Genomic DNA, 12,261 nt, shown 5'->3' with positions numbered 1-12,261 from the left:
TTGAAATCATCTTTCATCTCATCTCTCCATATTGTTTATATCGGATTATTATCTATCACAAAAGAGAGAAAAGATTGAAAGATCTTGAATTAAATAATTTGTGTAATTGTTGCTTTGGTGATAGATGATAAACCGATATTTATGGGATTAATCTCTCTTTTACATAAGTTTTCAACAAGGTTATTTCCCGATAATAAGATGTGGTAGATATGCATTCTTTGGTGATGGACCTTAATCATGACAAGGATGAAATTCGTGGAGATAAAGCGATATGTATCACTTCTTATCTCATCCTTTTTGATAGGTTCATATATATGATTTCCATGTTATTGTTATATAAGTGTGAGACTAATGTTTACTTGAGTCTTATCTTATTTAGTCTCCTTTACATTGAGAACATGGAGATCATGAAGGTATGTGTTTTTTGTTTATCTTTATCATTGCTACATGCCTTCTCCATGTGTATAGGATAAACCCTATTAGTTCTTCATAACTTATGCATACACTTGTCTCTCTTGTATATTTATTTGTATGCATATATTTAGGGGGAGCAAATCCTATACATTTATTGTGCATGTTTTAGATCCACGTTGTTCACCTATTATTTATATTGGATCTTTGCATTTGAGCTTGCATACGAGTATATGACACTTTGCGATGTTAATGAATACTCAACAAACATATCCATATCTTTCATATGCAACCGGTTAGTCACCAAGTGGAGGATGACAACCGATTTGTTGGTACTAATGTTCCCCTTTGAGATGTGCAAAGGAATAGGTCTAATTGTGATGAGGCTAATGGATGACACCATGGGTTGATGGTCACCAAGCCAAGGACATCGCCATGTCGACAAGAATGAAGTCAAGATTGTGATGAGAAGAAAGCCTTAACAAAGGATGGTCAAGACCTCGGCATAAACATGGTTCAAGCGAATGGTCATGAGTGTTGATCTTGGCTCAAGCATTGACCCCAAGTTGGATGGCACAAGATAAAGGTATAATTGAAATAAGAATGTTTTCGTAGTCTTTCCCCGGTCTTGGTGTTTGGTGTAGACCGGATTTGCTAGATAGGCGCCGTATTATCAAGAGGGGTCTATGAAGCGAGCACGTCGATGATCTTGTGCCATATTAGTTCATATGCATGTAGGTGCATTTGGTGGTCTTGTCTAGCTAAGTATGATGAGTTTTCTCATGTCCCAAACAAAGAGAGAAGTGGGTATGTCCAATAGGAGTGAGTGACATCTTGTGGGTATGTCCGGTGGATATCCTTTGGAGATGAGCCATTTCTCCCTGAATTAAGTTGTGTTTCTTGGATGAATTGTTCATGGGTTGGATAGCCCTTTGAATAAGATTTCCATAGAGTCTAAGAACGTCAAATTCCGAGACCCGAGTCAAGAGATATCGCCGTTTTACTAACAGCCGGTTGAGCTGAAAAGTGACCTGCGGTCTGACAGAAGTATGTTGTCCGGTCTGACCTCCCATCCCATGGCGGTCTGACCGCTCATCCTAATTTTGAAGGAGGTCTCGTCTTGGCGATCCAAAGCCGCTAGAGCTGCAACCAGTCAGACCGAGCCCCTGGTGGTCTGGTCGAGCCGTGGACGGTCTGACCGGCCACTACACTGCGGTCAGACCGGCCAGGTTGAGTGGGCTCAATGATTGCCTAGCCGTTACAAAGTAGTCCGATCTGACCAGCCACACTATAGTGGTCTGACCGGCAGAGCAAAGAGTTGGGGATTTCAATCCCAATGGCTAGTTTTGGTGGTTGGGGGTATATATACCCACTCTCTAGCAGCAAGGGTAAGGTTTTGGCACTCCATTGCATTATCTTGAACCCTTGAAAGTGTTCTCACACCCTTGGGCACTTAGTTTATCTAGTGAGGTGTTAGAGAGTGAGTTAAGCCAATCCAAGTGCATTGCTTCATTGTTATAGCTAGTGTGGTACTTGATCATCCTCGGCAAGCATCCTAGACTTGTTACTCTTGGAGGTTGCCACCTCCTAGATGGCTTGTGGAGGTGTTTCCCGGTGATCTCTCCGAGGAGATTGTGGAGGAGGCCCGACGCCGTTTGTGAGTGATTTGGAGTTCACCACCTTCGAAGTGAAGGAATAACTACCCTAGTGATCGAGGCTTGGGTAGTCCTCTCCGTGGGCTGGCTCCCACCTTGCCCACCCCTTGATGAAGGGGGCGTGCGGTGGCTTCATGGTTGAGCGGTGGAGTTGGACTCGCCTCAACGGGGATTAGGAAACCGGCGAGTTTCTGAACCTCGGTGAAAAATTCCTTGTCTCTTGTCTCATTTATTTGTTGCATTTACATTTGAGCAAATTTACATTCATAGAGACATATTTGAGCCCATATCACTTAGGTTTGCAAAACTTAACTTAGTTGCTTAGTTAACCTTGTACCTCACCTTGCCTAGCAACTTAGGTTAGTTTTGTTGAAGTGCCATTAAGTTTTAAAACCGCCTATTCACCCCCCTCTAGTCGGCCTCCTTGATCCTACAATGATGCTGGAGCCGATCCTCGGCATCAAATCCAGCTGAATCCTCGATCCTACAATGATGCCGGAGCCGATCCTCGGCATCAAATCCAGCTGAATCTTTCTCGATCTCCTAAAATTGGTTGAGGGCTTTTGATCTATTCGATCTCCTTTTTCTATTTTTTTCAAAATCAACCGGTCGGGATTGAATACAACGAATTAAAAATGAATGGAAAGAGGAAATCATGAGGAATATAACAAGGTTAGAAAATAGATTTTCGCAATCAATTGAAAGAGGAAACGTACAGACGAATCAACATCGTGGCGGCGGCTGGAGAGGCTTTGCCCGTGTGGAGCGGATCGGACTGAGAGCAATAAGAAAAGGCGATCGGATCGGATTGAGAGCAGAAAAAACGGCAATGAAGAAAACCGGATAAAAAAAAGGAAGCCTGAGAAAAACTTCCTTATTTTTCAGCCCTATCCCAGTTCGATACATCCCTTCGCTCGGTTTGTCTCTCCTTGGTCCGGCCCATAAACAAATCTAGCTTGCATAACCGACTGCATCTTCAACCTCTAGAAGATGCCACGCATGACGCCGAGGAGCAAATCCAGCTGAATCTTTCTCGATCTCCCCGAAATTGGTTGAGGGCTTTTGATCTACTCGATCTCCTTTTTCTGTTTTTTTCAAAATCAACCGGTCGGTATTAAATCCAATGAATTAAAACCAAATGGAAAGAGGAAATCATGAGGAATATAACAAGGTTTTTTTCAAAATCAATCGGTCGGGATTAAATCCAACGAATTAAAACCAAATGGAAAGAGGAATATAACAAGGTTAGAAAATCGATTTTCGCAGTAAATTGAATGAGGAAACGTACGGATGAATGAACATCGTGGCGGCGGCTGGAGGGGCTTTGCCCATGTGCGGATCGGACTAAAGAGCAATAAGAAAAGACGATAGGATCGGATTGAGAGCAGAAAAAAATGACGATGAAAAAAGCCGGATAAAAAAAGTGAGCCTGAAAAAAACTGTTTCACATGGAAAAGAACTAATGGGACATAAAAAAAAGGCGAAAAAAGAGACGGAAAAAAAACCGGAAACCTTGCGTATTTTTTTATTAGGCATATAGGTATACAGATATATAGATATATAGATATACTAGAAAAAAATACTCGTGCATTGCATCGGGGCAAAAACGTTTTTTGAGTAGTACAACCGCTAGCAATGAAGAAACATTAGGATCGCTATTCATTATAATTGAAAAAGTAAATGAAAATTATTCCTTTTTTGGGCCTACAACCCATTATTTCCTTCCTTTTCTTTTGAATTTTGATCCACTCGATCTCCTCTTTCTGTTTTCCCGAAATCGGAAAGAATTCACAAAATGGGATAAAAAGGCCGGTCGGGCATAATTGGCGAACTGTAAGCCGAATTGAGAGGGGAAATGTGAGAAAAATGATGAGAGAGGTGGAGAATCGATTTTCGCAATTAATTGAAGGAGAAAACGCATGGGGAAACGATCAATTGGAGGAGAAAACGCATATGGAGACGGATCGAAGTGGCGGCCACTATAGGGTTTGGTCCGACGACGGCAACGTACAACAGATCGGATGAGATAAAAGACCGGATGAAAAAAGCGAAAAAGGAACCTAGCAAAAAAAATCGAATCGGGCAAAAAAAACAACGGAAAAAAAGAAACCGGATAAAAACAGCAAAGAAAAAACAAACCGGCAAAAAAAAAGACGGACCAAAATAAAACAACGAAATAAAAAGAAACCGGATAAAAACACCAAAAAAAAAGACGGACCAAAATAAAACAACGAAATAAAAAGAAAATAAAACCGGAAGCAAAAAAAAAACAGAAAAAAGGATTCGGCAAAAAAAAAAGACGGACCCCCTCTCTCTCTCGTTAACCCAAATCTACAAACCCCTCCCCCCCTTCCTCTCTCTCGTCCGTTCCGGCGCCGCCGTGTACTCGCCTTCCGGCCGCGGCCGGCGTCGCATATCATTTCGCCTCCCTCTGTATCATCACTCCGCTCCACCCCCCACGTAGAACATCTGGCGCCAACTCCTTCTCGTCATGCCCATGCGGTGAAATCAGTTTCGTGGTAAGAGTCCGTCTCAAAGTTATCGCCTTTTTTTCACCCCTCCGTCCTCTCTGGTTCCGATTCGGTATTGATTTGGATTGCTTATTTATACAAGAAGGGAAAAAAAACCAAGGCCACTCCTAGCTTTGGCATCGATCGGCCCGGTTGTTTGGGGATCTTGCGCTCAGTAGCGAAGCCACCAGTATGGCGAGGTATGGCGGCCGCCATACCTGCCCACCGGCTGATCGCCTCATCGCATCGGCTGTTCGCCTCCTCTCGTCGACAGTTGACTCGTCTCCTGCCGCGTGCCGCCCGATCTCCGACTCCAGGTCCAGGACACCGCCGGACGCCGTTGCCACGCTGGACGCCGCCACAGTAATCACTCCGAGACACCAGTTGGTTCCATCTCTCGCACATTAGCAACTATATCCTGTTGAATCAGACAATCAGTTGTTACGAGTAGTAATGTTAAACTAGCTCGTAATATCTGTAGTTACCCAGATTGCGCCATGGAAGAGGAAGAACCATCTAATAATCGCCGACGCCGACTGCGCCCAATTTCAGAAGCTACCCAGATTGGGAAAAAAATAAAAGGTGAGAATTTAATCTACCCTTGTTGGTACTGTTATTTATTCACTTTAACGTATCTCTTATTTTAAATTTTTATGTTTGTTAGTTGTCAGTATAAAGAGATTTTTTAGCAGTAGCACTGCTAATATATCAGGAGGAGATGGAAATGAAAATATAGAAGCAAGAGATGATAATGAAATTCAGTCCATTATTTTATTATATATGTATGTTTTCTTATACAAACTAGAGTACTAGACTAGTACTTAGTCCGTAGTAAGTTCGCCATAGGTGAATTTTTATCCTGGCTTCGCCACTGCTTGCGCTGCTTCTGTTTGTATCTAGAGGGGATCGATCGAATACTTGGGAGACTCAAATCCACAAATTTCGTCAGCATTGCGTGCTGCTGCTGCAATACTGTGGTGAGTAGATGTTTAAAGCTCCCATCTTTTCTCTCTCTTGTTTTCTTTCTGTTCTGACATCAGTAGCACCCATCCAACGCTAATAATGGCCTATTACAATTTACAGTTTATTAACTTCCAGTTGACTGCAGATCAGTGTTTTTTTGGTCTAATGGCTAAGCGAATGAATCCATGTCATGGGAAACTGGTCCCCAAGAACAAAAGAGCCATATTACAGTTTGATGACATTCCTGAGGTAAATACTAGTAGAATCTAGTGTCAATTTCCATTCTATGTACGTTATATAGGTCCACTTATACTGACTGTGCTGTTTTTCTTTTTATGAATGTGAGTATGGAGTTCTGTATATATATATATATATATATATATTCAACTGACTTCTTCTTGATGTATAGGATGTGGTGTTCTTGATAATCCGGTTGCTTTCGCTGACTAATGCTGCGCGTGTCAGCATGGTGTCGCAAAAGTGGCTACAATCTTGGAGGCTCTATCCTAATTTAGAGTTCACCTCGAAGGCGTTGGGTTTGAATAAACGGGTGCACAAACAAGGGAGGAGGGCTAAATTTGTCAGGTGTGTTAACACCATCATAAGGCACCACGCTGGAACAGGGATTAACTCATTCACCTTGAAGCGCAACCTCAACAATCACAAGTACGCACACTATATTGACCGTTGGATTTACTTTGCAGTCCGATCTGGTGCAAATGAACTGACTATTGACCTAAGTCCACGATGGTATGCTCATCCTCGTGATGTCAAATACAGCTTTCCATCCTCTAATGTTGCTGCTCCAGAACCAACCTCTATAGAGCATCTTAAGCTTTGCTTTATGAATTTGAGGCCTTTACCAACTTTTAGTGGCCTAAGAAGCTTGAAGACTCTTGATTTGGCCCTTGTATGTATAACCACAGAAGATTTAGAGAGCTTGTTGAGTTATACCCCTGCTCTACAACAGTTGAAGCTAAGGCAATGTCCAATGCTGGAATACTTGAAGATCACTGATGTACTAGCTAAGCTTGTCTACATTGATATCGTTCCCTGCTTGTGGCTGAAGATTTTGGAGATCCATGCTCAAAATCTTGTTGCGATTAATACTTACAATATCTGTCACCTAAAAATAGTACTGAGTGAAGCATTAGTGTTGAAGGGGGCACACATTGAGTTAGTTCTGTCATCAGATGTTATTGAGTATGCTTTTACTGATCTTGCACCACTCATGCCAGACCTCGAGTCATTGTTCCTGAGTGGCTGTACTGAGGTTAGTGAAAACAATATCACTTATTTGAGATACTTTACGTTCTTTATCTTGACTACATTTCCTATGCAGATGATTATATCCAGGAGACCTCCAAGCAATAGATTCCATTGCCTGAAGCAATTGGAGTTAAAATTGCAGGATATATCGACGAAATATGATCTTCTATTTCTTGCTAAGTTTGTTGATGCTGCTCCAGTCCTAGAAGCTCTCGTTTTTCATGTAAGTTACTTCTCTCTAGCACATTTAGCAGCATGAACTTTAGACAGTACTAAAATTAAATAACTGGTTCTCCAAGAAATGGGATAAGCAGCCTCGAGGCCCTTAACTTGATAACTGTTGAACTGTTCTGTTATATTGCAGTTTTAAACAAAATTTTTGAAAAGTAAATGATGCCATCAGTGGAATGCACATTAAGTGTAAATTCCAGTGTTGACACTCTTCGTTGTATATGCCATATTATAGGCATTTTTTAGAACATCACTCTATAACTTACATTTGTCTAGATAATATCTAATGTTAAGCTATATGATGTTGGTATGTTGATCCACTTATGCCCCCCAACCCCCCCCCCCCCCAAAAAAAAAAAAAAAATCTTATGTTCACCTTTGTCCTTCTGCCATAAAATTTTTTATCATGTTTCCTTTCTTGTCACCTCTGCCAACCCCTTCAGTTGAAATCGACATAAATTTGCCCCCAGATGACAGATCCTAACACATCATATTCTCTCCACCTTAGCTGCCATGGCCACAGCCTCTCACCGTTATCACCATGCTCCTTCACCCATTGCTAAACCCTAAACCCCAGACCTGCTGTGATGTGTTGTATAACGAATCTGGCTGCCTCCAACCCTATAATCACCGCCGGTTGTTACAGAACTAGTCAAGAGTGATCGACCGGCAGCATGGTTTCCAGGAACAAGAAAAGATTCCAGAGCTGCTTCAGGAAGCAAGAACCAAATTGGAAGTGAACCATGGGAGCCTGAGGCTCAGAGCCTGAGACGCTCAGTAGCTTGCAAGGCCTTTTATCCCTTCATGTTAACTATGAAAGAGTCACAAGAAATTGGACACGAATATGGGGCATGAATCATATGGCTTCCTCTCCAACATCTTTTCCTTCCCAAATGTTTAAGGGAATAAGTGGACCAACAATCGTTTGGGGGAATAGTGGGATTTATTCTCCTTAACCCTTGTGGTTGTGTGTACAGAAACGTTTGTGGTGTCATTATTTCGAGCCCTGTGTGATCTTCATGTAATACTTATAGTAGAAGCTGAAACAGTGGATAGGTCATGTCTGATTAATTGAGTAATACTCCTTCCGTTCCAAAATATAAGCATTTCTTAGGTTGTTTATTAGCAAATAGTAAGGTTAAGTCAAAAGATTCCTTTTAGTCACCTCAGTGGTCAATTTTTGAATTTTAAATTGCTTAGATTCCCTTTCTAAGCATCCAATTGACTTTGGAATCATTGGAACCATGGGAATCAGCACAGCAATGCTTATATTGTGGTACAGAATTTGAATCCTGGAAACTCTTGTATTTTGGAATGGGTGGTATATTGTGGTACATAATCTGAATCCTGGAAATTCTTACATTTTGAAATGGGAAGGAGTAAGAAATTAAGAATTCGAACAATGTACAATTGTTGCAATGTGATACCAAAACCACAGCCGTGCTACACAACTTTTCAGTTCATAGCAGTATGAAATTGTGGACTGCTGTAGCTTTTTTAGGCCATTTGTGTATTCTGAATGTGCTAATGTTCAAATTTCAAGTCCAACTTGGTTTATGAGCACATACTTTTAAACTTTGGTGTCTGGTTTGAGACTCATAATTTTCCTAAGCAATTCATCTTTGTTGAAACTTTATGTAGCTGGAAGATATAGAGGAGCCATTTTGTTACATGGAAAAGGAAGCAGAGTTGAGAAGTCTGGAGAAACATTGTCCACATAAAAACCTCAAGTTGGTCAAAATGACTGGATTTTCAGCAGGCCGTTCAAGCCTTGAGCTTGCTCTGTATTTCGTGGAGAACTCACCAGCACTAGAACTCCTGATTCTTGATCATCGGCTTGACAGATCTGTTTGCCGAATCACTTTTGGTGGTGACTTGGATGCGAAATGCTCGAAAGGATATGAACACACTATCTCCAAATATGTTAGCAATGCGATTCCTCGCCGTGTTAGATTATCATATTCCTAATGTAGCACAAACAAGTTGCACGTGGTGCGAGTTGCAGTGCTAGGACTGCTACAGTAGAAATTAAAATTGCAACGACAGCTGTATAAATTGTAAGATGTTTTGGTCTCTCAATCTATGATGTGATCAGGTAATTAAATGACACATGAGTGCAGTAAAAGTGCAAGTATATAGTAGATCAATGGCAATGGGCAATGAGATGTACTACCTCCATTTTTTTAATAGATGACGCCGTTGACTTTTTCTCACATGTTTGACCATTCGTCTTATTCAAAAAATTTACGTAATTATAATTTATTTTGTTATGAGTTGTTTTATCACTCATAGTACTTTAAGTGTGATTTATATCTTATATATTTGCATAAAATTTTTAAATAAGACGAATGATTAAACGTGTGAGAAAAAGTCAACGGCGTCATCTATTAAAAAACGGAGTATTAATCTTCTGCCTCCTCCTGGGAAGGTGGGTGAAGCCGACGCTGGTTGAGAAGGTCGTCCACGAGCTCCTCCGGCAGGTGGACGCCGTCGACGAACGCTGGACCTTCAAGCTGGCGGTTGATGGATGGGATCCAGAAGTCCTCGACTAGCTGCTTGAGGGCGGCGAGGTCGCGGCGCCCTTGGAGGAACCCAGCGCGGCAGAGACGGCGAGCCTCGTCGGCGTCGTCGAGCAGCGTCAGGCGAAGTGTTGCCGCGTCCGCCCCATCCGCGATGCTCAGTAGCCGACGCACCCTGCCTTGTACGTCGTCGGCGGCGTCGTGGCTCTCCAGCGCCACCTCCGGAGCCGACGAGCCGCCGATGAGCATGTCGGCGTAGATGCTGCCCACCAGCTCCCTCAACTTGTTCCTGTCGTCGCAGAGCACGTCGTATCTCTCCAACAGCTGTGAAAACTTGTCGAGCCCGAGAACACACCATCCCAGTGCGTCTCGCCGGGCAACCAATCCATCAAACAGTTTGCGTGCGTCCTGGAGTGGATTGGATCCGGTCACCACGACGATCACGGAAGTCCCCGGATGTGCCGCCGCCTGAGCTGCTAGCTCGAATGCCCCCTGGCGAGTGGAGATGTAGTTTACGATACGGGGGTGGGGCGGAAGAAAGGCCGGCGGCGGCGGCGGCGACGGCGCAGCGGCCATGGGAGCGAGGGAAAGTGGCAGAAAACGGATCGATCGAATGCTGCGTGAGCTGGAAGAGAGGCCCGCCTGTCTGCTACTATTCGATGGGCCGGGCCCAACAAGGAAGGTTATATAGGACCAGCCCAGGCGAGGTTGGGTCTCCTGCCTCGTGTTTGCATCGCAATTGCTTTTGTTATTTTTCCCCCCTGCTTTATATCTAATGATGTATTCGACAAATTCCTATCAATGAGAAATTTGCTGTATATGCCATGTTGCATTCAACGTCTATATATGCGATTAAATATTCGAAATGTCGCAGCTGATATTTTACACGGATACACGATACGTTGTATTTTCAGAAACATGCATGCATACGGGGATATGACTATATATTCAATAATAAATACAAATTTTAAAATAATATAAAAGAAAGAATAAAATGCTATGTTTTTAAATATAAAGAGCTGGCTATTCAATTTTTATCAATAGGAAAATAACCCTGTGTGTAAGAAAACATATTATCTTCATAGAAAATATAACTATAAAGTGTATTAGTCCCCCCGGGCTGATAATATTAGTCGTTTTGGATAAGGATAAAGTCAAACTTTAAAATCTTTGACTACAAATAATTTCTAAAATATTTATCTTAAAAATATGAAAACCACATGTGTAGATTAGTCTTAAAAAGTACTTCAATAAAATCATATATTTGTTGAAATTTATATATATTTTGTAATAAAAAATAGTTGTCAAAGTTACATTTTGAAGACCGTGCCCTTGTCCAAAACGACAAGTATTATTAACTCGGAGGGATTAATTTTTCTACGATCTTTAATATTTTTTCACATCACAGTACTGTTAACGACCAAATTTGGTAAATTTGCATTGGATTTGGAGTTAAAGCTGAAGCGGATTTGGGAGGAAATCGATAACAGAAACAGAGTATGAATCGGCTTCAGAACCGCATCGGCTATAGTGTGCATCGGCAGTTACCGAATCGAACAAGGTAAGCCGATGTAGCCGATTCCGGCAAGGTGATATTGGAATCATTGTCTGATTGAGTTGACGTGCTTCATGATGATTGCCATGTACGGATCAAGTCCGAAGAAGGCAGTTGTATCTATTAATTATGAATAGTTTGTTAGTTTCCTTTTTATTTTTAGAAAAGTGTGTTCAGTGTCCTATAAAGACTTTATGTTTTCCTTTTATCTTTAGGAAAGTTTCTTTCTTATCCTACAAGGACTAGTATCTACCATGGGTATAAATATGTACACCCGGGATCATTGTAAACTATCTTCACGATCAATACAATTCGGCGCATCGCCACCTTTTACCTTTTCTACTTTATTTTATCGTCCGGCAGGACTTGGCACCTGACGTGGGGCTGCATCGGTGTTCGATCTCCGGCTAAGGGGTAAGTCCAATGTTCTGTCAGCCCAGGCAATTGTATCGTTTATGTCGGCGTCGTTCAAGGCTGCATCAGTACATTCGACCTCTTGGATTGCTCTGGTTTAGATGATATATTTGCCTACCTATTTATCATATGTCTATGTTAATCTAGTCTTAGCATATCAATTTAGCTCTATCGGCTGCTTCTTGTTTTAGGGTTTCTGCCGGTATCGGCTAAATCGCGTTGCTAGATTAGATTAGCTTAGACATCTACCACCCTGAAAACTCAATCAACGGCTTGATTGTCTAGATATTATGCTTCTTTTCATACTTAGTGCTGCATCAGTTAAGTTTGATCTACTAAGTCGTGCTTAGAACCATAATCTCTAGTCTGCTTCTTGATTGCCAATAAGGGTTTCATCGGGGTTTCAGCCGGTGAGTTATCTAGACGTTGCATCGGCTCATAAGAATTGCATATACATATAAGTTGGATTTAGCCGATGACAACAAAGGTTTTACTGTTTAATCTAATCTTGTGGATTTCATGGCAGCGGACCTTTAGCCGATGTATGCTTTAACCTCCAGATCAGTGCTTATTCTATCATATCAATGTTAGCCGATTGGTTTATACTGGACTATATTATTGTTATATTTTATTATCAGTAGTCGATTGCCTATATATCATTATTTACTAAAGTGTTAGAATCTACATTGGACGTATAGCCGATTGCTCAAAACCCTATCATTATCGGCTGGTAT

General features: G+C 41.8%; 1 protein-coding gene across 32 annotated transcripts; it reads left to right on the top strand.

Moving 5' to 3' along the window:
- Positions 1 to 4,428: 4,428 nt before the first annotated feature.
- Positions 4,429 to 9,148, top strand: LOC4350650 (F-box/FBD/LRR-repeat protein At1g13570). Of its 32 annotated transcripts, none has more exons than XM_066305283.1 (9): positions 4,429 to 4,585; positions 4,683 to 4,939; positions 5,058 to 5,158; positions 5,241 to 5,553; positions 5,685 to 5,788; positions 5,949 to 6,205; positions 6,320 to 6,812; positions 6,882 to 7,031; positions 8,681 to 9,148. In XM_066305283.1, the coding sequence occupies exons 5-9, from the start codon at positions 5,705 to 5,707 to the stop codon at positions 9,005 to 9,007; spliced, it is 1,311 nt and encodes a 436-aa protein (XP_066161380.1). In that variant the 5' UTR covers positions 4,429 to 4,585; positions 4,683 to 4,939; positions 5,058 to 5,158; positions 5,241 to 5,553; positions 5,685 to 5,704; the 3' UTR covers positions 9,008 to 9,148. The 32 variants fall into 32 exon arrangements, with proteins under 32 accessions (XP_066161380.1, XP_066161381.1, XP_066161378.1 ...); XM_066305284.1 differs by having other exon boundaries at positions 4,683 to 4,959; positions 5,066 to 5,158; XM_066305281.1 differs by having other exon boundaries at positions 4,680 to 4,939.
- Positions 9,149 to 12,261: the final 3,113 nt, after the last annotated feature.

This window comes from Oryza sativa, chromosome 11 (genome assembly GCF_034140825.1).
Source record: "Oryza sativa Japonica Group chromosome 11, ASM3414082v1".
Classification (NCBI taxonomy): Eukaryota; Viridiplantae; Streptophyta; class Magnoliopsida; order Poales; family Poaceae; genus Oryza; species Oryza sativa.
The sequence above is the reverse complement of the archived record's forward strand: the minus strand, read 5'-3'. Positions and strand labels throughout refer to the sequence as shown.